This window comes from Mesoplodon bidens (assembly GCF_964165515.1).
Source record: "Mesoplodon bidens genome assembly, chromosome: 16".
Lineage (NCBI taxonomy): Eukaryota > Metazoa > Chordata > Mammalia > Artiodactyla > Ziphiidae > Mesoplodon > Mesoplodon bidens.
Genome location: NC_138173.1, coordinates 18,007,139 through 18,034,650, shown reverse-complemented (window position 1 = coordinate 18,034,650; position 27,512 = coordinate 18,007,139). Strand labels below are relative to the sequence as shown.

The window sequence follows — 27,512 nt, the reverse complement described above, 5'->3', positions numbered from 1 at the left end:
TAAGTTTTCTTTAAATTTAATCAGTCCTTTATAAAATTTCCCAATTAATTAGTAAAAGATGGCTTATTTTAATAGCCTAAAACATTGGTCACTATTTAAACAGGACATTCTAAAAAAAAAAAAAGCAATCACGTAATAGTTTATAGTAATTTACAAGTGGATGGTATACATTTAGATACAGAGGTAGAAGTTCACTTTTACAACGTTTCACTAATACACATTTACCAAATTCAAGGCACAAAATAGTTTGCTTTACAAAAAAATACTGTAAAAATGTCATTTGCTGTTCTACAATGTGAATAAAACTTTCAAAAGAATCTTTACACCCTTCCATATGTACTCCATAGTATAAGATTTTTTTCCCCCTTGCTAATCATAGTTGGCACAAAAATGGGGACGTTTTTAAATGCAGAAGTTCCCATTTTTAGAAACTGTTTCTTTGTAGAGCTGCTATGTATTCTAGATCAAAGTCCATCCAAAGAAATGAAACACAGCAACTTCCTGAGGAAAGGGCACTTTCTGTATGCAGCAAAATTCATAGGTAGAAAATGTATGATCTTTTTTTGGATAAATAGGTCTCCAGGGGAATAGATACTCAAGGAAAGATCTCAGAGACTCATTTTAAAATTCGACCAACACTCTAGTCGTTATGACTTTAACAAAGAGACCTGATCACCTTTACTGTAACAGACATCATCATCTACTTGCAATGGATAGAGATTTCAAAATGCCATTTTAAAAGAGCTGTACATACAAACACAATGAAAGAGCCACACGGGCTTTGCAAAACTGAAACTTCAAAAACATGAGAAAATATAGCACTATCAGTCCTTGAAGTTGCAAGGGTGTCAATTGGCTAGAGATTAATTACAAGAATTAATAAACTCTATGGGAATTAAGAAAAACCACACACATGAAACACACTGTTGTTATCATCTCGAGACTCCCTGCTCATTCAGAAAAAATAATGGTAGCCTGGAGACATCACACAGCGCTTGTCTAAAAGATAAGACTGGTTTTAGGGTTCTGCCTGAAAAGGACCCCATTGGCAACAACTTAAGCTCACTTACGCTGATCACATTTTCCAAGCACTCTAGTCGGTTAATTCACACTTTATTTTCTTAAAAAGTTGATTTGAAAAAAACAAAAAAAGTCAATGCGGATTTAGAATCCAGAGAGTATCAATCATGCTGATGTGGGTCGGACCGAGATATCTTGATCGTCTTCTGGTAGAAATGATATTCCATACAAAAAAGATCCTTAGATTCCGTTTTTTGCTTCGTTATTGTTTGTGGCTTGTTTTCTCTGAGCGATAAAGGGGTACATACACTTGTCCGCTCCTAGGAACCGATACATACACACAACTGCTTCGAAAGGGAGGATGCTGAAAAGGAAAAGTCACAGTTAGCCACCGTGAGGCGTGGCGTGTTCCGTACGTTACGGGGAGGACAGGGGAAGACCTGCCGAGGAGGGAGCCCCCTCACACTTACCTCTTCATGAAAGTCACGATGTACATGAGGCGGGGGGTGCAGATCATGGGCTGGTCCGTGAGGATGGCCTTCATAGCCTGCTTCACGCAGTAATCGGGCTTCAGAGGGGGCAGGAAAGGCTCAATTTCTTTCCTGAGAGTTACACATTCAAGAGACGAAATTAAGAGTTAACACAAAATAGGGAAGACTGGAAATACACATCAAAACATGAAGGATGGGGCTTCCCTGGTGGCACAGTGGTTGGGAGTCCGCCTGCCAATGCAGGGGATACGTGTTCGAGCCCTGGTCCGGGAGGATCCCACATGCCGCGGAGCGGCTGGGCCCGTGTGCCACAGCTACTGAGCCTGCGCTCTAGAGCCTTTGAGTCACAGCTACTGAAGCCCGTGCGCTTGGATCCTGTGCTCCGCAACAAGAGAAACCACCGCAATGAGAAGCCTGCACACTGCAATGGGGGGTGGACCCCGCTCGCCACAACTAGAGAAAGCCTGTGCACGGCAGCGAAGACCCAATTCAGCCCTCAATAAATAAATAAATAAATTTATAAAAAAAAAAAAAAAACATGAAGGATGACGTTATCTGAGCAACAGGATTTGGAATTCGTTTTGTTTACTTCGTTGAGCTTTTTCTGTATCTTCTAAATTTTCCTACTATGAACACATTTTATTTGCATAGTCTGGAAAACAAGTTAAAAAAAAAAGCAGAATTGGTCTGCTTTTCTGTAAAGTGAGAAAGCCCTGTTTTCAAAATGCCTTGAAATGTATTCCAAATTACTTTTTTTTTTCTTTCAGTTGAAAAAGGAGAGGGTGTCTGGCATAACAGACACTAAACCCAAACAAGATGCCAAACTTTTAAGTATTAAGTGTAGTTCAAATGATGGTGTGTAAACAGCAACGTAACCTTTCTGAGTGAAATATAAGTCAGCTGTGTGCTTTCCCGGGTGCCTGGAGAGGGAAAGCCGTGGCATTTTCTCCGGGGGTCTCTGAAATGAAGTGCACAGAGACATCCTACCTTCAGCTGAATTCATGCAGGCACCCACTGAAATAACTTAATATAATTTATTCTTTTTCCTTTTCATCGTCCCCCCCCCGCCCCCCCCCGCCCCCGGCAGCTCCGGACACCTGCTGTGATGCTAAACAGGAAACAGAGCTCCTCAGACCCGCAGCAACCCCTTCCTAAGTCCGTAAGAGGCAAACAGCAAACCAACACACACCCCGCCCACACACGGTAAAAGGGGCAGGGCCGAGTCCGCTCCTGGTCCAGACTTGGAGTCAGCCTGAGATGGAAACGACTCAAATCACCTCCACCTGTTCACAGCGTGGCCAGGTTCCGAATGTGTCCAGGTCAGCCCTGACCCATGGGGAACTCGTTTGGTTCTCTTGCTTTGCCTGTCAAATTCGTCCAAGCAAAGATCTCACAGTCAGCAGGTCTTTACAAGTGTCCTCTTGATGAGTCACGGCTTTGTTTACTCCGCTTAGCTCAAGTCAGATGTGACTTGACAGGGCTATTCCCACGTGCCTCCTCCTTCCAAAGTGTGGTGGTATTTCATTTCATGTTTAGAAAATCTCAGCGTTTCTTCTCATTCTGCCAGAGTGAATCTAGCTACATACACTCTCTGCAGAAAGGAAGTTCCCAAACCTGGGGTGTCTCCTTCAAGGGTCTTTCTGGAAGAAAGACCACCCTCTTCTATGGCAGTGACATTGTTTCGTATCCAAGCCAAAGTCGCATTTAGGTACTAACATTAATATTAAAGAAAGAAAATCACTCCTAAGGAAAGAGCTTCTAAGGAAAATCCTGAGTATCTGCTCCTTGAAGGTGCAGAAAAGCTGTTTCCTACTGATGCTCGTAGGCCACCTTCTGTGAGCTAATACCAGTCCTTGCTTGTCAGTCGTACACGCCTCAACTTTACAGACCTTGACCAACGAAAGCTACAAGTGAACTGCCAAATGACAGATACTGAGGTGCAAGGTGGATTATGGCTGGAGATCTGATTCATTCCACATATCCTCCCAAGATGGAGAGATGACCTGTTAGCCCCGCTTCTTGTCAGCGTGAAGGCGGGTCCTGACTGACCTGATTCGGCAGCCCCTGAACATGCCAGTGTCCACAAGGTAGGGGCAAACCAGCGTGGTTTTAATTCCATCCTTCTCCGCGGCCTTTAGCTCGTGGCTCAGGGATTCATGAAAACCCACGACTCCAAATTTACTGGCGCAGTAATCCTGGGGCAGAGGGGAAAGAGCAGAAACACTCAGTACATGTTCACATCCCTGACCAACCCCAAGCTGCCCTGGTCCTGTGACTCCGGTTACATGTTTGATATAAAAGGTTACAGGTGACTAAGCTAAGCAAAGGAGAGCATTTTTAAAAGACAGATATCTGATGTGGTTCGGTGCAGAAATCATATTTTCAAAGGAACGGCAGAAACAGATGAACACTTTTTGCCACATCAACGAAGTATCAGATTACTTTGGGGAAATTACCACAAAGGACTCTATGAAAGCTAACAAGCTGGAGCTAAAAATGGAGAGAGGCTCACTTTGAAGTGTCTGGAAAATTTACAAATGGTCTCTTGTTCAGTAGAGGAGACTGAAAAACCAGTTTGTTTAAATTAATGCTAGGAGAACAAAGGCGAGTTTAGCTGGGGTTATAAGCCGTTATGATCCAATTTTCTTTTTAGGGCCAAGCGAACATGGAAATGATAACTCTACCTTGTAAAGTTAAACTAGAACTTAACCTAAGGACTCACGGTAATAGAAAGAAAGTTCTTCTCCATTACCCAACTTTAAAATGAGGAGTTGAAATGTAGAATGTAGAAGCCGTCTCTTCTGCATCCTTTTGCATATTTGCACGGGATGGTGTTTTCAATTTTCCGCTACAGGCACCCACGGGACAAACAGCACCGAGCAATACACATAAACACGCTTTGTAACTTGAATTTGGTGAAGAACGGGGTCTGATTAAGCCCAGTTCTACAGACTTATGTTAAGCCCAGTTCTACAGACACCTCACACCAGCCCTAACCATCTCATCTGATGAGCTAACACAAGATAGCTCGCTTTCGGCAAGTTGACCAAAACAGAATGTCAACCTTTGGCCTCATGTATCTGTTCCCTGTGGCACTGCCACTGCCCTCCAGTTTCATCCTGACCCTGTGCCTTCCCACTGTTGTCAGGCAAAACTGCTAATGAAAAGGGGGCCGTCCTGAGGACGGGCCCACCTACTTCTGCTGCTGCTGCTGCTTTGTCAAACTAGTATAAGTGACTTTATGGCAGGAGACATAGAGCCACGTGGGTTGCCGGGGAGCATTCCACAAGCAGCACACAGGTAGCGTGCTTTCATGGCCTTTCAGGAATATGCGGGCAGCAGGTACCCTTCCTAGGACTTTGGTGTATTCCTCACGAGATCAACCGACTGAAGGAAGGAAATGCTGTATCATGACAAACCTCAACTCCAGCAGTGCTGAACAATCCCAAGGAACTTGCAACGGTCACAATATGACCGTGATTAATCTCCAGCATGGTAGGAAGAAAAGCCTTAGTGGTCTGAAAGAAAAGGAAGATTCAAGCTTTAGAACTGACATTATGGGTTTCACCTAAAAAACAACAACAAAAAACAAACAAAACCCCCACAAAGCCAAGATCACGCAACAAAGTTTTACCCACCTAATGTGACATTTCCCAATCTGTTTGAAACTATTTTACATTTATCAAAAAGAGAAGATCCTTTAGGCGTCTGGTTCACTTAGCACCGTATCACTGGCATGGCAGGCCTGTTAAAAGCCGTGACCAACAAGACTGTAACACAAGAGCTTTCGGGGACAATGTCCAGAGATGAAAAGAAAGCCATTAGGAGAAGGCTCTTTATCACCTTTCAAGTGATAGTTATCTGCTAATCTAAACTACTCCCAGGTCAGAGATCTTTTCATGCTCTGACACTTCAGTGCAGCATCTCATGGTCTGTGAGGGACCTCCCGCTTACCCACGAATAGAAGCCTCGTGTAATGTTTACCTCATGGCTGTGTCTACACAGCAACAGAACCATGAATGAAGAGATATTCCAGAAGCATCTTCCAGCATCCAAGCTGTATTATCAAAGTATGCTCACGGGAGGTCAAGTATTTTAGGTGTAAAAAAAGGAGGGTAAAGTACAGAATCATTTTAATGAAAAATGTGTCCTAACACTAACTCTGCTGAGACAGTTTATAGCATTTGAATGACCACACTCCACTGTGGGGTACGCTGGGGGGTGACTTCCCCCACGGAGGCAGGTGACTGGCCACTTAGAGGGCAGAGCATGTGGCAGAAGCCCCAGGGCGGTGGACCCAAAAGGCGGCATCGATTTCTCACTCACCGAACTTCTCTTTTCTCTCTAGCTTTCTTGCCTCCCAGATGCAAGGCTGTATTTTTTTTTTTAATTACTTCAAATTGCTTAAGACGATCTATTAACTACTCCACCAGGCTCCCAACAGTTTTATAACCTGCTTCTTAAAAGAAAGCAGCAAAGAGCAATCTGTCCACTGCTGAGTTATCTCCCACTGCCAACACAGCTTCCCATGATTTATGAAGTTAAAAAAACCCAAACACTAACCAGTGGACTTAAAGGAGAGTTGCATTCCCTTCTCAGAGGATTTCCCAGCTAAGAGATCACTGACTTTTTGCATACATATTTTATTTGTTTTGATAGCTTCTGCATGTACAAGATCAAACGGTCATTCCATTAATTTTGAAATTTTTCCATGTCCCAATCCGTGATGCATTCAGTTGCCAGATGAATTTTTGTGAAATACCCCAAGGTCTTCCCCAGTCTGACTCCTGATCATCACATAACCCCCTGGTCCCCTTATATCCATGTGTCTGGGCCTCCTCACTGCTGTTACCTGTGTCATGCTTATTCTCACCTGTAAGGTTTTACCCATGATCTCAACTCTTCTCTGACAATCTACCCCGATGCCCTCCTATATAATTCAAAGTGTAATATTCATCACGTATTTACATAGCCTCTCATGCTTTTCAAAGTGCTGTATGTTAATTATGTCACCAGAGTCTCTCAATAATTCTCTATCGCAGGTAGTTATGGTATTAAGCCTTTGTCTAATATTATTCTATTCACCTTGACTTTGTCCGTATTTTTTTTTTTTTTTTTTTTTTTTTTTTTTTTTTTTTTTTTTTTGCTGTACGCGGGCCTCTCACTGCTGTGGCCCCTCCCGTTGCGGAGCACAGGCTCCGGACACACAGGCTCCGCGGCCATGGCTCGCGGGCCCAGCCGCTCCGCGGCATGTGGGATCTTCCGGGATCGGGGCACGAACCCGTGTCCCCTGCATCGGCAGGCGGACTCTCAACCACTGCGCCACCAGGGAAGCCCCTGTCCGTATTTTTTTAAGACATATAATCAGTATCATTCACTGTAACATATAATTATGTTCTGCGGTGCTTTGTTTTGTTTTGTCCTTTCAGTCTACAGCACCTGGAAACTTCAGGCTTTATAGCTTATATATGGGGACAGAATTACAATATAGTAACATCACAAGAAAGCTCATCTATTCCAATCTAAACTACGAAACACATCCTTAAGTAATCATGCCTAAGTCTTCTTTTACATATCTGATTATAATTAATTGTTCTTCAATTAGCTAAAAAGTATAAAATTTAGTCTTGACATTATCCAGAGACCACTTCTAAGTTTTAAAAGTTTGCCCTAGTCTTGAAAGAGAGGGATAGATTTAGTATGAAGGTCTTATTTTTAAGTTAAGTAAGTAGAAGGACTCAAGAGTATAACCTAAGAAATTACACACAGTACAGAATACCAGTAGGAATTTTCTACGTGGTTACCCGACAAATCCGAATCGCCGACCGTGCTCGTTCCCAGCCTGTTTCCACACTAACTCTGCCCGGTGGCCAGCCCTGACTAGAAACCCAGACACCCAGTGGGCGGGCTCTAATGACTTCTCCATGTTCGTGTTCCGTGGTGGTGCCTGCAGGTGTTAAATGACTAATCCAGATCCCCAGCACATAGGAAGGTAGGTGATAGAAGACCACCAAATTCCTCACTGTTTGGATTTTATTTTTTTAAGCCTTTATTGAATTTGTTACAATATTGCTTCTGTTTTATGTTTTGGTCTTTTGGCTGCAAGGCACGTGGGATCTTAGCTCCCGGACCAGGGATCGAACCCACACCCCCTGCACTGGAAGGCAAAGTCTCAACCACGGGACCGCCAGGGAAGTCCCTCCTGACTGTTTTTAAGTTGAATTTCTCGCAAAGTTCTGAAACGCATTCACGTCCCCTCCTGACCTGGCAGAATTAGCTTATTCATTCCACAAGTATTTCCTGAGCACCTACTACATGCAGGTCTTGTATTATGATCTGGCCAAGCGATGACAGGTAACATGGCAGCAGGTCTCATTCCCGTCTCTAAGCAGAATTTATCCTCACCAGCATCTAACTGTGTTCCATCAGTACATCAAACCTACAACAGTTTTAGTCTATCCTTTACAAGAGCAGGGTGCTGTGGCTACATATGGTAAAGACTGTGATTTGGGCCTGCCTTCCTCCCTTCACCCCGCCCCCCACCAAAGTAGTTTGGAGGGACATTTAAGCTACTGGTTTTGCACTTAAAGGAAATAAGAAAAAAGAGAGCAACAAAAGAATCCAAATATAGCTATGTGGCTAAAGTCTTTTCCAACTGTGGGTTGCAAACATATTTTTTAGGGAAATCGGCTTCACTTTAAGCTGCTAGTAAAGTGTGGCACAGGTCTGTCTGTTTTAGTATGAAGCTTTCTTTTAAGAGGGAGGGGTTGATTTTTTTTTAAAAAGGGCTGTGGCAGGTCAACACTTCTTATAAAATCTGTGCCTCCTACCTCATCCGGGACCTTCTGTAGAAACAAAATCCAGCGTGCCACTGTGCTTTCTACATGCCAAGACAAAGGTCTATGCTCTTTATTTAGAAAGGCTCACCACTTGCACGTCTACTACTATAGTTATTACAACTACTAGCAATGTCGGAAACACCAGACAAGGTGCTGAGGAAACTGGGAGGGGAGGTAAGCCATCCAAGGGCCGGGCGGCCCTGGGACCCAGACTGGTTGTCTTCCAAAGCTGGTGGCCACCACTCAGCTCCTACTGGATGCCGGGCGAGGGCAAGCCTGGGGGAAGAGCGTTCATACCAGGGACACTCAGGTTTCCTTTTAAACCCGAGTTTGCAGGGCTCAGGCTGGAGCCTGATCCACGTGACTGAGCGCTGAGGCTGTTAATCATTTCCTTTGCTGCCTGAGTGGAGGTGAGCAATTACCGCCCGGGCCCTCTTTCCACAACCAAACCCCTGCCTTGTGTCTGGGGCACATGACCAAATAGACTTTGATCAACGCGAAGTCTAGGCCTTACGTTACGAGAAACAGTGCTGTAAATGGGTGGTGAGAAGGCATCATGCTCGCGGGAACTTTCCCGACGAGTTTTCTTTTCTAATTACTCTTGCCCTCCGCAGTCTGGTGGGTGACACCTGAGATAGCGCAGCACAATCTGTCCTTGACACAGTTTGACAGCACAAAGAAATCTGGCACTTTGTGATGAATTATTAATGTGCACAAATATTGTAGCGCGTATGAAATGGGGACCAGCAAGAGGTGAAGTGCTAGTTACCATGACACCAGTCACTTCAAGCTCACGTTCGTGATCTTTGTCTGAGACTCGTTAGAAGAACATAACGAGCAAATCTGCGGCACACGCCCAAGTGGCTTGAGTGTAAATTCACGCACGTGCCGCCGACAGTGAATCTGAGAGGGGCAACTCCGCCGCCGAACACCGGGACCATTGTGTTCTCTTGCTGTAAGGACGAATTATCCGGATCGGGAGTTACCAGCTGGTAAAGGGATCGCTAAAGGAAATACACAGAGTCAGTCACCAGAGTTAGCTGGTCCCAACAGTGGGTGGCAAGGTGAGCTGGATGTTTAGTCTAAGTCAGAGAACCGCACTCTGAGCTCTGTCCTCTTATTCAAATGTCTGAGACACAGGGGAGGACATCTAGATCGTCATCAGGAAAATGTGGTTGACTCTTGACCTGGGGGGGCGGGGGGGAGTCTCAGAGTCAGCAACCAATTTGTATGTTCAGTGAGACAATTTAGAATCGGAAGGGACCCAGGGATTATTTTATCTGCAAAAGAGAAAACTCTTTCAGTAATGGATCCTGGCTAAAAAGTGTGATGATAGACCTTTGATTACCTGTGATTAATTTTATCACAAGACTCCAATACCATAAGCTGCCAAGCTGACAGGGTCGCCAAGTGACTAAAAAAAGAAAGGAAGGAAAGAAGGAAGGGAGGAAGGGAGGAAGGAAGAGGATATTCAAACAGACACTGACATTCCTATGAAACATGCTTCACAAGTTTAGTATCTCCATAGCTCCTCGGGGTTCCTCTTCAAAGCACTGGGCACTTTGAAAGATAACTGTAAAGGTCATATTTATAATATAAACAAGAACTTCTTAAACAGAAGTGTGACTGGACACAGACACGACATGTCATATCTTGAGAAATCTTTGAATGTTAGGTTTACGCCAAATTAACTTCCAACAGTTCCAACCCTCCAGATCATTCTTGGTGCTCTTAATGACAGACTGCAATGCAGAGCCCGCAGCTGCACTGTCAGGACAAATTAACCTAAAGTTAAACAAAAGAGAACGTGAAGAAATGTGGTATCCGGCAAAGGCTGACTTTTGAAATTTCACGATTGATGACATTTTTAAGGTACAGGTAAAACACTCGGAATGTTTCCCGTATTTGCAAGCTATTCAAGGATAATGGATACTAAGGGAAAAGCAAAGTTAACTTCTCACAGTTAGGAAAAGGCCTCAAACTCTATTTTTGTGCATTTGCATGACTGTCCTGTGGTCAATTCAAGAAAAGGTATCTTTTTAAAAGAATCATTTTGAAGGGTTTCTCTCATTTGAATGTCCAAGAAACAGAAAACTTTCATTTCTAAAGGGGACCAAAAATCATATTACAATGGGAAAAGGCTGAACACCATGAGCACATATACAGTACAGTTTTCTGAGGTATTTATGTTTAAGGATTTTCAGAATCTCCAAACAGCAGCAGTATATATGATCTGGAAAAAATACAATCAAGACTCCATCGAACAAAGAACGTTTAACTGAACATCCCTATGGTTCCCCTCCAAATGGTTCAGTGACTCTCCTTGGTGTTTTGCTGTTTCCACCTGCCGCTGTGAGAGTAACTTATCTCTTTTGGAATCACAGAGGAACATACTGCTTATTTACAAGGCTAAAATGACATCTGGTGGCACTCTTCTATGAAAATTCAGTCACTTCTCCTGGAAAACTATGATTCAAGAGTACAAACTATTGAAGGTGCTGAAAATACAGGGAACTGGGTTTAAAAGGCTATTTAATAGGGTTAATCATTAGTGTGCTCAAAGATTAAAAAAAGGGTGACATACTCCCAAGCTAATCTGGGAAAGGAACCCATGGCTAAATATTCTTAGTCCAGTAGATTTACAGGTATCTGCTTAATCAACGTACTGAGCACCAAACTCTAGAAACTTCACTTTGACCACAGAAAGTGTAACTTGAAATTTTTCATTAGAAAACTGTCTTCAACTAGGAAGTAAAGCCCAAATCTGTATTTGTTAGCAATAAACTGACTTTAAATACTTTAATTGCAGTTGACAGCACAAATTCTGAAATTCATGTAATTCGATGACGGCTTTTTTTTTTTTTTCTCTTTGCTATTTGGGTGTGTTTGTAGAGATAAGAAAGGTCTCCAGACAAATTGTGCAATATAGCCCCAAGATACTGAAACCTGGAACGACTCTCAGACTTAACAAAATGTTCATGAAAATCTCTACCTGCTTGACACAAAATGTTCTCTCTTTAGCTATAGAGAAGAATATGTCATAAACATCAAATTCATATCAATGTTACATCTACTGTCCTTTTTGTTATTATTTTGAGGCCACAGGGTTTGCTTTCACATTTAGAGGCATCAGCAGTTAATACTTAACACACATGCACAAGTATACTCCTACAGTTGCCCTGCAACCAAGAAGCTAATAAAAGAGCGAAGCTTTTCAAATGAACACCTAGATGATGACAACATTAGTTATTCAGCAAAAATAAATGCTTCATTAACTTGCCTTCCCACTGTTAAAACATGGGATGAATCTACCCCAAGGCAGCAACTCAGATATCAACATTCCCTGACACTTCGGAGTTCCCTGTGCAGAAATACCAGAAAGGAAGGGACTTAAAACTCAGTCTGTCTGGAAAGTACACTGGCCTTTAGAGTCCAGAAACCACATGGTCCTGACTGTCAATCACTTAACCTTCCTTGTTACTTGACCTCTCTTGGCTTAACTCATTTGTGAGACAAAAAGGAGATCTCCAAGGTTTCTTAGCTCAAAAATGTTATGACGGCTTACATCCAATAATTCGTTCTTTCTTACCACATGTTCAATACACAAGTCGCAACACAGAGGTATAACTAGGTATAACAACTAACGTTGCCTAAGACTTTCATAAATGACTCAATGAGGTATCAACTCCATTAGTGCAGTTGCCAGCATCTGGTGAGCAGTGAAAATATCTATTCATTAAACATTTATATGTTGTCATGGCGGTGTCTTTTAAAAGAATGTAATGTGAATCCATGCCTCTTACATATTAAAAAAAAAAACTACAATCATCGTTTTTCTGTCTTCTACCTGAGTCCACGGAAGCTCAATGTTTTAAAAGGCACGATGAATGCTGCGCACTGGTTCTGAAAGGCTGCTTTCCCCGACCCTCCCCCTGGCTGAGTCCTAGATGATCAAAGGAGTGTTCCCCAAGCCCCTGACCCGATCTAGTAACTCTTTACAGAACAGTGAAAATAGCCCACAAAATTGCAGCCAAATAGTCTGCGAAACAACAGGTTGTCATTAATCCCTCTCTCTGCTTTGCCCCAAACTCAAATCACGTCGCCGAAACTGTAATGAAAACAGACCTTCCACAGGGCAGAGGCTTCGGTTCTGCTCTAGCGACTGGCAACTACTTCCACGAGCCAGAACCACGTGCGTGTGAGCTCAGCCACTGCCTAGGCCATCTGAAGTGGCGGGACCCAGCCCGCGCCCAACCCAAATGCCACAGCCCAGCAAGGCCCCCGTGATCCCCTTCCGTCACCCTTCGTATTTCACGTGTGCAAAGAGTTCAAATTCTTCTCTGCTTTCCAGCGTGCTTACTGTGGAGGCTTTATAGAAAATTAAACGTTTACCTAAACTCCAGATACATAAAATCAAGAGGTTACTCCTGACAACTCACTTTATTCTTAGGCATGCACTATAACAACTTAGAACTTAACTCACTGTGTAAGGGGGTCTATGAGATACCTGTATTGTGCTACGCATTGTTAAAAAAACCAGACAAACAAAAACTTTGCAAACCTCTTAAAGACACTGAAGGATTGTAAAAAGCCACCTTTTCTAGAAATCAGTTCTCAAACTATGCTGCACATTGGAATTATCCGGGGGAGGTGTTCCTTCTGAGGCCCAGGCACACCCCCTCTGAGGCCCAATTATACCCGGGAGGGAATCTGGCCCGGGAAGGCGACACTCCCCAGGTGACTTGACTATGCAGCCACGTTTGAGAGCCAGTGTTCTAGAAAAGAGCATCTCAGCCTCAGCCCCATGGACATCTTGTGCTGGGTAATTTTACATTGTGGGGACTGTCCTGTGCGTTGTACAGTGTTTAGCAGCATCCCCGGCCTCGACCCACTAGATGCCAGTAACAACCCCACCAGTTCTGACAAGGGGAAATGTCTTCAGATGTGGCCAAATGCCCCTCAGGGGAAAAGAGCCCCATGAGAACCACCCTTTAGAAGGAACGTGAACATCAGCAAATCAGGTTCCATATAGTCCCGTGATGATTTTTTCTAAGCTCTAAGTCTCATATTATAATGACATTTTCTAGCTTTGCAAGCAAGACACTCTAGGCTTAAAAAAATGTCACAACTTACATATGGGCTCAAAAGCCCATTGTAGTTTACATGCCAATACCTTCAAACCACCACTCTACCACTAAATTCAGAAATACCACTGAAGGGAGATAATGCTGACAATCTGCAGGGGCTAGGAGCAGAGAAGCAGGGTGCTCAAGAGGCAAGGTCTCCGCCCTCCTGCAACTTATTTCCAGACAGCTTTTTGGTCCTGGGCAGGAAGAACATATCTCTTCAGTGCATAGCCTTGACTCTGTACCATGATGTTTATGGCTTTGGAGACTCCATCCTGGGCACAGCAACCAAGGGGGATAGTAAGCAAGAGAGCACCTGGGCTCCTCCTTTAACAATGGCTTGGAACCCAAATAAAAAAACAAAAACACCACCTAGACAAGGCGGACCCTAGCGTGCATGGTCTAGTATTTTCCTAGTGTACAAAATTCCTGAAGGGCTGATTAGCTCAGGGAATTAAAAAAAAAAAACAACAACAGAATATTGAGAAAGTGGGAAGGGAAATACGTGCTCAAGAGCCATTCCTCCTCAAACTTTGATGTGCACAATTACCTGGGATCTGAATCAAATGCAGACTCTGATCCAGTAGGTCTGGGAGAGGAGAGGGCCTGAGAGCTTGCTTTTCTAACATGCAGCCTGATGGGGTGATGTTATTGCTGCCATTCTGGACCACAGGCTGAGCTACAAGGTTGTAGCCTGAGCCAGGTAATGTCTACTCTAAACCTCAAGTGGCTTCAGATCAATTTCTCCTAGAAATTCAGCAAATAAAGGCAGACTAATTTCTCTGCCCTCTATCCTACCTGTGTTCTCTGAACCAGAGTATTTATTAGGGGTTGAGAGGCCCCATTGTCCACTTCCCACATCCTTTCCCCAGTAATGTTTATCAGACAAATGCCAGTTCAAACTGATGTCAAGATCCCTGGGAGCTTTGTATGGACAACTATGGGAGTTTACAGACTGACTGTATGTATATTTGCCTTGGATCCATTTTTAGCACTAGCAAGACCCTCTGCTGTGGTTTGAATGTTTGTGTCCCTCCAAAATTCATGTTGAAACCTAATGCCCAATGTGATGTTGTTAGGTCAGGAGGGTGGAGCCCTCATGAATGGGATAAGTGCCCTTATAAAAGAGACCCCAGAGAGATCCCTCACCGCCTTCCACCGTGTGAGGTTACAGCAAAGATGGCTGTCTACAAACCAGGGAGTGGGTCCTCACCAGACACCACATCTCCTGGAGCCTTGACCTTCGACTTTCAGCCTCCAGAACTGTGAGCAATAAATTCCTGTAGTTTATAAGCCTCTCAGTCCATGGTATTTTGCTAGAGCTGCCCAAATGGACTAAGACACCCCTGACCCCATTAGAACAAGCTTTCAAAGAGACCTAGAAGATTTCAAAATCCTTCCCCCTTACTCACAGAGGCTTTGAGGGCTTAGCTTTCAAGACACGGAATTTAGACCCTTTTAGCCTCAGCATTTACCTTTTTAATTTTCCACATTTACCTTTCTGAAGCTTTCATGCTTTGGTAAGCCTGTGAGAAAACCCTACCTAGGAAAAAGTTACCCCTTTAAAAGTCAGCTACTTGGGCCACAAGTTTGGACGCCATCAGCTGGCCAAAACTGCACAATTTTGAGACCCCATGATTAGCACTTCCAAGGCAAAGCTCGTGGAGTTACCTGGAATTCTGCTCTCAAAAGAATATTATGTAACAGACTAAAGGTTTTATATTTTCCAGGAGATAAGCTTAAAACAAACAAAAGCCTAAACTAAAACAACACTGTTATTGCCATTTCAGTTCCAAGTAGTTATAGAACTTTGCTCATCCAGTCTTTGTAGAAGAGCCCTTTTTATTCATTACTTTTTATGTCTGTCCTGTCAATGTTGACATGCAAACCAGGACGAGAAGGAAGCTGAAGGACCAAGGATACACCACACTCTTGTCAATGAGGTAACCATCTCAGACACAGACCATGGAAAATTACAGAAACAGGACAGAGCAACACATGAATTGGGCTTTGGTAATAGAATTCTAGTGTGGTATTGGGTCTTTACATTTTACATGTTTGTCTCATTTATGGAGCAAACTTCCTGGAGATATTAAGCTAGGGTTAATTAGTCACTGCTAAACTAACCGTGCTAATAAAAAAAAAAAATCAACATTTGAAGGTGGATTCTTACATTATACCACAGGGCACAAGCATAAGTGACTCCTAGGAGAATCTACCAGGAGCTTTGAACATGTAGCCCAGATAAGTATTTGTAGAGCTTCTAAACTAAGCCCTAGGCTGAGGGTCTGGGTCCTAGCTTCTTCCTTCCCCAGTGGTGACCTTAGGCAAGTCCCATAACCTCTCTCGGTTTGTTTCCTCATCCATAAAAATGGGGATAATGGCTCTACTTAAAATTCAGAGTTGCTATGAGGAGCAAATGAGAGAAAAGTGTTTATGAAAGGGCTTTGTAAAATTTAAGTGCTAGGTAAAAGTAGAGTAAATGTACCCAAGGCTAATTAAGCATATATTTATAGGCTATTTGGGTGAGAAGTGCTATCTACTTTTGGTTATGTCGTTTCTTCAAGTTCCTGCAATTCCTGGTTCTTACTATGTACGGCTCGCAAGCCTCCCTGCCCTCCACGTAGTGTCAGACCACACTTCCGGCAAAAACCCAGGACCTGACCACTAGAAGCAGCCTCACGAACGCTGGGCTAACAGCTGCTTCAGCTGCCTGCCCCCTTCCTCTGGAATCCCGGGAGATGCTGGGAAACAACCGACACTTTCCAGTAACGCCACTTCTCGAATCCTTTTCTTTAGTTCTGTTCTACTGGGGTCAGAAAATCAACGCTTAAAAACACAAATTACACTGCTTGACGGAGAAGAGTCCAGCAAATGCAAAAATACTAAAAGTTAGTACAGAACTATTTAAAAATAATTTATTACACCTGATGTTTCTCTTTCCCAAGAGATGGTAGAACTATCCCCATTTTAAAAAATCCTTGAGAAATCAGTAGGGGGCAGTATGTTAATTACAATTTGCAGGTGGGAAAAAAATTCAGGCTTTGAATTTTAAGTTGCACTTGTCCTCAAAATACCCATGTGCTTACATAAGTTACACCACAAATATTTTCCCGGTTACACTGATTTGGAAGTGTTATTTTGAGCCCCATTGTTTAGAATAACACTAAGAAGCTGAACCGTGTTAATATTCAGAAATTCCAGTACTAAGCCATTTGAAGGAAAGGCAAGAAATTCACATGTTTATGCAAGCAGCAAATGAGAGAGAAACACTGTGGTTTCCCCAAACCCCGCAAACGCCAATGTTCACGATGTTAACACCGTTGTCACCTTTCACACATCTTTGCGCGATCTTTGAACGTTTCACAGACCAAGTCACGTTGTGTTTCCGAATGTGAATTCACTGTAAGTGGCTTGTCAGTTGGGCTCATTTGACAGCACTCAAGGTTGCAGCAGTAATTGCCCTTCCTTGTTAAATATTCTAGCAGCACTTGCTGCGGTGTTGAAAGTTTTATCATCATTATGAGAGGATATTCTTTTTTTTTTTCCCTGTGGTTCACTTAATTTCAGCTTCAGAGCATTTAGGAAAATGGTCCCTGACAGGTGTGAACTTGAGTTTTGAGGGAATTGACAAATAAAGTAAAAAAGAAAAAGAAACTCAAGAACGGGCCGTGCTGGGTAAGAGCAAGTCAGAGATGTTGGCATCCTTCTGTTGGAAGGCATGCCTGCCAGTGCTGTGATAAGCCTGGGTAAACCCAGAGGTCCAGGTGACGGGAAGCGGCTGGCCAAGTGTGTCAGGGTAAACGAGATTAGGTCCTAAGGCCGTACTCTGACAACCTCTACTCTGAACAATGGTGTCCGAACAGGGTTAGGTCACAAGGCAGGGAGGTTCTCTGAGGCGGCCCTATTAGGGGCCCAGCTGTATGCTTTACCTGTCTACCGTATATTTTCAAAGAACGAATTAAAAGACTCCATCCTCCAAGTTATTTTCTGGTTATGCTTTACAAGGGGTCTCCGCCTAAAAGGAGTTTTTAGCTCAGTTAATAGAACTATAAGAAGGGGGTAGTTCTTTGAATAGCTAACTACAGATAGTAACTTCGGAGATAAGAAATCAACTAATTAAACCAAGAGACATTCACACATTTTAATCTGATTCCTAGAGTTACAGGCTCAGAACATTGGATTTAACCCATTCAGTTGAGGCCGGGAATAGGTCCCTATTTCTTAAGGACTATCAGTTTGTCATACTCCAAAGATCAACGACAAAAGGCCCTTTATCTTGGGACAATTACTGGCTGTGTGCGGAAGGAAATAAGACACAAATCCACCCTGCCAGCACACCCCCTAGTGGAATTTCAGCATAGTACAACTTGGGGGTCCAAAACCATCCCGGGGACTTAGGACTTCACACAGGCTCGAGTGCACTTTTCCAAGTGTAGTGTCTGTAGCTGCGCCAAGGTCAGGAGCCTCCTTCCCTGAGCGCTCCAACACAAGCTAGCAAACCGCACACGTCCTCTCTGCATCCAGCCACGCAGGCAGACAGCGGGGTTAGACAGAGGCAAGTTGCCTACTTACCTTAATTGAAATAGGCTTTAATTTTAGTTTCTGAAAGAACTAGAACAGAAATTTTAGATGAATCTGCTATTAATATTCCTCAACTCAAGAAAAAAACTTAAATAAAAAGGGGTTTCCTACTTTAAAAAAATTATTCCACCTTCCCAGTGAGGTGATTAAACTGCTTAGGAAGTGTTTTCTGAGTGTCACACCTTAGGTATGTTCAAGTTACTCAAGTCAACTCACTAGAATTTGCCAAAGATCTTGAAAAATCTGAAAAATGGTTAGGGTAAAAACAAACGTAAAGAAAGAGAATAAGTTGAGAATGTGAGCAGTTAAGCATTTAACCATAGGGTCTGCAGCCCTCCTCCAGGCCGCAGTGACCCGATCACGCATCGGATCCAGTGGCTGAGGGCTCTGCCGGGCATTCTCCACTCAGTCTTTCTGAAAAAGCTATTCCAGCAGTGTTAGCCTTAGCGCAGGTTAACAGATGCTTCCACTTTGACATGCCGTATAGATTAATTTCTACCTGGGCAGATACTGGATAAAGCCCTGGATGTAGAAATAACGAGGGAGAAAAGAATACCAAGTTTGCTTCCAGGAATCAAGATAAACAGCACATAATCAAACAAGAGAGGACCATTCCCTGAACCAGGAACTTGACACTATTCTACAAGGACTGCCCCCTTAATATATAAAGACACTATGATGTCAACATGGAAAGATTTTGAATGTATTCGTTTCTCTTTCTCAGGAGTAGTGACACATTTTGTCTAAACTATTCAACTTTTCTCTCCCAGTAAGACAGGACCCAAATGGCAGAAGAGCTGAGTGTGCCAGGCCCCTTCAGGCCCAGCGTGGTGTCCAGCCTGGCTGGTGTTTACAGTCTACCAGGGGGTGTAATAGGCGATGAGCTTGGAAGGCAGGTGGAAAGCAGCGTTGGAAGGCCTAAGCTGCCATGCTCACAAGCCTGGACTTCACGCTGTGAACAATATGGTCACGCAGGGCTTGGGGCAGGTTCTAGTCAGCATCGTCGATAAGCAGGCATATAACAAACTCAAGTCTGCTTAGATAACCCCGGGTTGGAGAGCAAAGGCTGGAAACGGGAGAGAAGTTCAGAGATTCTTTGTAGAGACCAGGCAAGAGGTGAGAGAAGCACGAAGGAGGAGGCGGGAATGGAAAGGAGGGGATCAAAGTACACGACAGCAACAGATCAGTCAGGATCTGGTGACCCATGAATGCGTGCGGGATGGAGAACTAAAGACACTGCTGAGGTTTCCAAGCCTGATACTGGCCACGCCAGGGAGTTCAAGAAGGGGCGAAGAGGAACTCGTTCAGTTTTGAGGTTTGCTGGTTTTAGGGAATGCGTGGAAGAGCCCAAACAGTTGTATGAACTTGGGAACTCTTAGAAATCACAGTTGAAACCACCGAAGTAAACAGATTACTCAACTAGAGGTGCACAATGAGAAGAGGTCTGCGCGTGCCAAACAAAACAGCTATCGTATCTCGGAGGTAGGGAGGCTAAGAGGATTGGGAAGACAGGAAGAGAAGCAGGAGAAAGGGGGCTTATCATGGAAGCTAGAGCACCAGCGTTTCAAAGAGATGGTCAACAGGCTCACGTTCTGTAGAAAGGTCACATCACACATTGGATTTGGCCATTAAGCAAGCCCCTGCTATTTTTTCGTATGACATTGGTTACTTAGCAATATTTTTTAAACAACTCAGATAACCAGACACAGATTACAACATATATCAAGGGTGTTGGGAAGATTTTTATAGGATGGTTCCCTGCTCGCACCAGTTATGTAAAGTGACGGTTTATCATGTCATAGATGTTTATTTCTAGTAGCACTAGATTTGGGTCCAGCATGTAATATATCAAATATAGAAACTTAAAGCTCAGTGAGCATGTGATCTTATTTTACGTTAGGAAGGTAGGCTGTGAAATGACCCTGATAGGTTATAGAGTTCCAAGTATCCAAGCAGTCGCTATCTAAAGAGATGTTTTACTCGGTTTTTAACTGTGACCATGAGAATTAATAAGATAAAGTATGCTCACCCTATGTCAATTTACAGTTTGGTTCAAGGCACAAAAAGTTTATTTCTGAAGCTCAAACATTTGATTTTTATGCATATGAATTCATTTAATAACAAAAGCCAGGTCTAGTACAGACTTGAAAATACACCATGAATTTCAAGTTTTTAGTAGGGAAAACACTACTTCATAGAATTCTTAATATTATGCTTTGGAGGAGGAAGTATCAGCCCAATAATTTTATAAGAATAGAAAAATTTTTTTTTAAATTCTAAATCTAAGAAGCCTTGACCACAACTAGATTTCTCTAACCAGAGAACAGAGGAATATAGTATTTGAGATTAAAAACCAGTAAATCACATAAGAACTTAAACATTAATGATTAGGGACCATTCATGAGATATAAGGTACAACCATAGCACTAATGTCTTTAAGTGCTACATTACTCAGATCTAGCTGGTGGGCTTTTACTTTTCCTGGATGGATTTTAACTAAATAGACTTTAGACACTTGGATATAGATAAATGCCTAATTCAGTAATTAGTATTTTAAAACTGTGAAACCTTTTCAGTTAAGTGGTCTATTAATTAACTACCAATTATCTTGTCTGACAATCATATCAATAGAAGTAAATTACCGACTAGCAGATTTGACAGATTTAGTCCTTTACCATGCAAAACTTCTTCAGAACATAAAAGGCCGGGAGTTAAATGCTTTTGCTTCCCCCTTTTGGTTAATCGGGGATCAATTTGCTGCTCATGTATAAATGCCAAGTGCAGCTCTTTGGTCAAAAAGGATCTACAGATAAACTTTGTCTTCTAGAAATGGCAAGCAAAGATTTTTTTTTTTTTTTTAAGATTCCTCTTAAAAAATAACAAATGAAGCAATACTTAAATGTTTTGGGGGAAACGTGTTTGCAGTTCCTATATGGAGGCCAACTCTCCATATTTCAAAGGATACTAGAGAGGTATTTTCAAGCTTTTGCATCTCACCCAGATACAGAAAGAACCTGAGTGGATTGTTTCTCTGACTTATGCCAAAATTCAAGTGCACTGTGTTGTACACATTCTCACGTTCTTGTCCTAACTGTGAATGTTGCACAACAGATCACGCTGATTAGAACCTACCTCAAATCTATCACTTCTTGACTGGTGACCAAGAGAAGGTTCCTAGGAGAGCTGCTGGTGATAGGAGAACACTGGATGGTAAAGTATCACAGCAGACTGGGGGGCTGTGCCAGAATAATGCCAAGTACTGCAAAAGCTTCTAATGTGTATGCAAACAGGTTCGAGGTTAAGAAGCAAGGAAGGAACTGCAGCAGGAATCCTCTCCCTGAGGCTCGGCCACTGGCAAACATGAATGACTGCCATATATTCAAATTGAGCTGAGTCAAATTGCTCTATCAACACCAGCCTTCTCAAAGTCACTAGCCTCGCACCAATGAGCAGAGTCAATATACTATAGTAAAAAACAAGCTTACAGGTAGGGCAGGGAGAATGGAAAAGCTGTGGAGGAAAACAAAAGGAGACAGACACAGTAACGAATGAGACAGCCTCCCTTTGAGATCCCGCCAATCTTATGCAGCTTGATTAGTCCAACATGAGGCTTACCCTTTGAAACTTCAGAAGCCAGACCCACGTGAGCATTCTCTGAATAGGTTACCTTCTAAATATTTAAGCAGAAGCTTAGCCTATACTATCAAACATTTACTGAGTGACTAGGAGTGGAGTTTTGTTCCTGGCAGGGGGATCTCAGGGCACAACGAATCCAAAGTTACACCAAAGAGCACATACTATGCACAAAGGGTGGGGGTGACAACAAACACTGCGGAGAGATCAAGGGAAAGAAGAGGCAAGTCATTTAACGGCAGCTTCGTCAGAAAACAAGGGGTTGCACAAGATGCTCTCTTAAGGATCCCTGCGGCTCTGGTACGCAAAAATGCCAGAAAAGGGCTGGAGTGGGGATGGAGGTCATATGAAGAACTTGAGCCAGGGCTCAAAAGATATGCGGAGCGGAGGAGGGCCTCCCAGGCCGGGGGAGGGGCACGAGGCATGGTTCGGAGGAGGAGCCCCCATAGCTCTTCAGTGAACGAACGTCCGCATGGTTTCTAGTTCACTGCCTACGACTTTACCTCTGGGTCAGGATCAACACGCTCTTTATTATGTTATGAAAACAGACACCAACTGCTACTTAAAAGGCTGGTTAAAGATGACCTGTTCAAATGATGAACAAGTCTTTGCTCAGCTGATCCACTCTTTGAAATGTATGGGGCAACTTTTTTTCCCCACCCAGATGCAGTAAAAAGACGTGCTGGTTATTTTTTCTGGAAGGAAAAGAGCACATGCCAATACATCTTGGAGCAGTTACCATGAGCATTTTCACCTAAGGGGGCTACGGGAAGGGAAGCTGAATTCAGGTGGTAACTTGTACCACTTAAACCTCGCCCCTCAAAACACACAAAATAAATCACTATAAAATTATAGTAAGTCTTCTTTTAAATTTTGGTTGCTAGAGCTCTTCTTAAAAGGTCTGTAAGTCTTGGCAAGCAGCCAGAAATTCCAACTCTGAAATGAATTTTTTGACTCAATTTAGAAAATAAATTCTTAAGTTTAGATGCTTAGGGGAAAAACAGCTGGAGAATTCAGGAGCCTCCCATATTTTAATATGAAGTGACGTCATTACTGTCAAAGCTTCCAAGAACTCTCTAAAGTGATGTTAAGCAGCATCTCTAAGCAAAGTAAGGAGTCTGAGGAGGTGGTATGTTCCTCCTTGGTATAGAGATTCAGGTCCACAGTAATTTTTTTCGTTGGAAATTTGATTTAATTTTCTACTTAGAAAATTAAATGTGCATTTTCAAAGCTAAAGCAATGGATTTTCTATGCTTACTACACTCTAATTAGCTCTTTTTATAGGATGTCTAGCAAAAAGAAGCTTCTTTTCTCTTACAAGTACCTAATTGCTTATAAGAGCAGTTGTATGGAGTTCGTATGGAGTTTCTTTAAAAATCTCGTTATGTTTGGGACTTTCCTGGTGGCACAGTGGTTTAGAATCCACCTGCCAATGCAGGGGACACAGGTTTGATCCCTGGTCCGGGAAGATCCCACATGCCGAGGAGCAACTAGGCCCATGCGCCACAACTACTGAGCCTGCGCTCTAGAGCCCGCGAGCCACAACTACTGAGCCCACGTGCCACAACTACTGAAGCCCATGCACCTAGAGCCTGCGCCCTGCAACAAGAGAAGCAACCACGGTAAGAAGCCCATGCACCGCAACAAAGAGAGTAGCCCCCCACTCGCCGCAACTAGAGAAAGCCCGCTCGCAGCAATGAAGACCTAATGCAGCCAAATATAAATTAAAAAAAAAAATCTTGTTATGTTTGAAATTGTACAATTCAGCAAAATATTCATGCAGAGAACGTAGGCAAGATGGTTAAACTTCAGAGTATTTTGTGTAGGTAAAAGTTCATATTTTGGAAACCATATATCATCTCAGTCAAAGGTTATTGGAAAAAACAACCCTCGTGTCTGTGGTTCATAACTAGCTGCCCGATGGCTGGATATCTGTTTGAGGATGACAACCTGACTGAAATCAGCTGGAGTTTCTCTGGCAGCCTCATCCTTACCAGGCTTTAAATATGAAAACTACAGTCTACTTGCAATTTATGTGCATCTTTTATTTCAAGTGGTGGCTGTTTGTTTTACTCAGAATCATAAACACACAAGATTCTTGATACACTGAATTGCCAAGTTTATTCTGTTGTGCTGGCTTTTACTCACCTGATCCACCCCTTTGTCACTTGCCGCCTGTGGCCCTCACGGCAGCAAGGACTTATATTCAGTTCCCCACCCCCGGTGCACACACACACAAGCACACTCAAAGTCCTCCAAACTGTATTTGGTAACCTCCTTATGCGTTTAAAACATAGATATGAGTTAGCTCACGTCATTTAAATGTTCATTTCTGGAGCTTTGGAAATGAATTAAATAAAGCTCACGTTTAAAAATACAACATTAAAATAAGCTTCTTCCAGGGGCAGAGAAATGGTTTAATGTTCAAGGAGCAACATTTGAATAAGTGCTTCTATAGCTAGATTAAGTTTTTAAAACAGTTGCTAAAAAATCAATGAGGTTTAATGTGACCTATTTAGGAGAAACAGTTCTTTGTTGTGTTCTGTTAGAAGGCTAAGCCGCCTATGGGAGAGAAAAAAAAAGAAAAACAACAAACTTATTTCCTTACCCTTTCTTTATTGGATCCTACCTGCCTACAAAAGAAAAGGGGAAATACTATGGGGGAAGAAAAGCAAAAAGTGGGTCAAGAGTGTACAGTTACAGGGGAGAACTTCACACCTACCATTACTGAAGATAAATTTAGTTGCAAAACTTGGGTTAGTTTTGCCCCCAGAGCAGAAGGCCCTCCCCTCTCATCTATTTAGATGATGTAATAGCTCTGATGATTAGAAGCTGATATGGTGCATGTCCCCGGTTTGCCAGGTCTCACAACACCCCTGCCCTCTACATAGGGACTCTGTGGTCCTATCAGGGTGACTTCTGTTCTCCGAAGAGACGCATCCTCTAAGCTGAGAAAGTTCTGAGATATACCCCAACAGGACAATGTCACAGACCCTGGGGACAGTCAGTGGATGGTAAGCAACTGCCAGGGTGGCCTGACCACTCCCATGGGACCACAAGTGCTGATCTCAGAATCTCTGGCACTTTCTAAAATGTGGCTGAGCAGTAATTTGGAAGCCTAAACTCTGACTTTAGGAATTCATAAGAACAACCAAAGTTTTACAAACTCAACAGAAAGTAAAATAAACAAACCCAGGGTTTATGCTCCCTCTTGTTATTTTTATGGCAATCTTCCAAACTAGTTCAAAATGTTCAGTCCTCCACTCTCTCCAGAAATACTGAATTGGAGGGGAAAAAAAAAAAAGAAAACAACGATCTAATAGTAACCGGCATACGTTGTAATTCACCGGAGGAAGAGTGAATTGGAAGTAAGCTTTGTGGTGAAAGAGTGCAGGTGGCTTTCAGGCTGGTCCTGAAGTCTCACTCCTTCCCAGCCTTCTTGCTGAGTAGGGCCCAGTAATAAAAACAAGGATGTTTATATTTACCCAGAAGTGTGCGTGGCAATTGACCATCATGGTTCTCTCAATGAGCTCATCAGGACATTCCAGAAGGTGATGCCCAGAGACCACACCAGCATTATTGACCAGGACTGAGACCTCGCCAACCTCCTTGCGGACCCTCTCCGCTGTCAGGTAGACATTCTCCCTCTTTCCCACATCACAGGTGTAGGTAAAAACCTGCAGGTTACAGTGGGGCAGAATTTCTTCCTCACCATTCCCAGCTGTCCTCAGAAGTCCAGATGAAGAAAAAAAAATGGAACAGAGAAGGGATGGGGGGGGGTGCAAAACATGAGTCACATGGCCATCAGTAGGACAAAGATCACACAAAACAAAAATCACTACAGTGAGCTTCAAATTTCTAACACCGTAAGCCTTGCCAATGACTGAACTTACAGCTGCCTTCCTCCCCCCAAAGTCTTTGGGAATTACAGCAATTTACTGGATAACTCTGCTTAGGGGAAAATCATGTAATTGTGACAAGCCCAATACAAGTCAGACCTCATGGGATCGGCTTCCCGGAGCTAAAGACACCTGGAATGAACTGATCTCAGCCCAGAGAGTAACACCCCCTCCTCCCAAACACATGCACTACACACTCCTCTTTTGGGGGGAACAGTGGCCAGAAACAGCTCTTACTCTTTAGTATGTGCACCCTCAAAATGGAAACTCACCTCAAGGCTCACAAATCAAAATTGTAATTAATGATCTGAATTCATCCAAAGCCAAGAAATCAACCAAGCTTCTCATAAAAAAGTGGGACTCACACTGGTTTGGTCTAACTGGAGTAGCTGAACTCCCCAAAGAAGCACTCTTATATAAACCAAGTTTACAGGTAAATATGCAATTTTACCACATAACTCAATTTAAAAACCAAAAAACCTTCCCTGGAAAACAACGACTGTTCCCTTTTAGGTTTGGGCAGGGAGCACAAAAATCTGTATTTGCTACTCTCTTACCAATGGTGAAAACATACTAGTTTTGACCTTTGATTTACTGACCTAAAAGGCAAGTGCCAATAATTTTGGTGACAAATGATCAATACGGGGGAGGGGGTGGTGCCCAAGTTAATCTTCCCGATATAGTTCAATGTTTTCCCTGGAGACGAAAAAATTGTCAAAAAGCAAGAGCCATTACCAAATCTCCCAGAACCAAACTTATGGTCAATTACGGTCTCCGCTTTGGCTTTAAAAAAAAAAAAAATCTCAGATTCAGGTTAGTTAATAAATATCCAAAAATGCAGATTTCCTAAGGTTATCAAAAACAGGGAATGAATTTTACAATAGGGCTTGAATCCTTCAAGCGTTTTCCCTTAAGAGAGGGGGTTACCTTTCAATCAGGCTGAATATGTAACTAAAGTACTGACTTGTCTCTGGTGAAACAATGTTAATTATTTTCCCGTGGCTAAAGTTATAGTGAAATCATCAATGCTGCCCTAGTCTCCGCTGTTCAGACCGCAGTAACATATACACATGCATCAGTAGAGTCTGAGAACAACTTCCCAAAGACACTAGTTTCCCATTCACCAACGAGACTGAGACATTTCTTTAGGATTCAAACCGGTGGTAACAAGTTCCCTCGCCTTCCTTAGCCTCCGAGGACTTGGGAAACCCCACAGTCGTGCTCCAAGGGACAGGACCTCCGTTAAGACAAGGCTTTGGCGCACTTTCTCCCTTCTAATACAGAGGTGATCGTGTTCCTTTATTAGGGGACAAATTCCACTCGCAGAGGACCGGGCTGGGGGGGGGGAGGGTCCTCTTCCTCGAGAGCAGGGTTGACCGTGACAGTGGGGTTTCGGGGCCCTCCGGGGTAGGGCGCGGGGGTGGGAAGAGGCTTGACCCAACAATGCTCGGGTGCAGGTCCCAGTTACCTTGCAGCGCCGCGGCGTCCGCCGCCTCCAGGTCGCGGTAGATGTGGCGCACCATGCCCGCCGTCTCCTCGTTGCTCTGAGTGTTGATGTCCCAGAGCACCAGCAGGGCCCGGCGCCGGGCGAACTCGAGCGCGAAGAGGCGGCCCAGGCCGCTGCCGGCGCCCGTAATGAGGCACACCTGGCCGGCCACGCTCTTTTCCTTGGGCCGCACCAGCCAGCGCGCCGCGGCCAGCACGAACGCCCAGAGCACTTTAAAAGTGACCACGAAGAACTCCACCACGATGTTCATCGCGACGTCCGGGGCCCCGCACGAGCCCAGCGCCCGCGTCCGCGCCCACCCCGCGCCCCGCAGCCCCCGAGATGCCTGGGGGCGCTTGTCAGAGCTGCTGGGACCAGAAGGCTGCGCCCCGCGCCCGCCCCCGAGGTGCCCGCCGGGCTGGAGTGCGCAGCGC

The 27,512-nt window shown here is 43.6% G+C and overlaps 1 protein-coding gene across 1 annotated transcript; it reads right to left on the bottom strand.

Annotated features, from left to right (window-relative positions):
• On the bottom strand, positions 1–27,457 carry RDH10 (retinol dehydrogenase 10). The gene is made up of 6 exons (XM_081258160.1): positions 27,061–27,457; positions 25,179–25,414; positions 4,931–5,029; positions 3,561–3,706; positions 1,491–1,622; positions 1–1,384 (listed from the first exon to the last, which is right to left on the bottom strand). The coding sequence occupies exons 1-6, from the start codon at positions 27,347–27,349 to the stop codon at positions 1,261–1,263; spliced, it is 1,026 nt and encodes a 341-aa protein (XP_081114286.1). The 5' UTR covers positions 27,350–27,457; the 3' UTR covers positions 1–1,260.
• Positions 27,458–27,512: the final 55 nt, after the last annotated feature.

Excerpts from the sequence above, each read along its gene's own strand:
- RDH10 (XM_081258160.1), bottom strand. The coding sequence starts at position 27,349 with ATGAACATCGTGGTGGAGTTCTTCGTGGTCACTTTTAAAGTGCTCTGG. Across the intron at positions 5,030-25,178 it reads ATTGCCACGCACACTTCTGG|ACCACTAAGGCTTTTCTTCC; the intron begins GTAAATATAAAC and ends CTTTTCTTTCAG. Across the intron at positions 1,385-1,490 it reads ATCGTGACTTTCATGAAGAG|CATCCTCCCTTTCGAAGCAG; the intron begins GTAAGTGTGAGG and ends TTTCCTTTTCAG.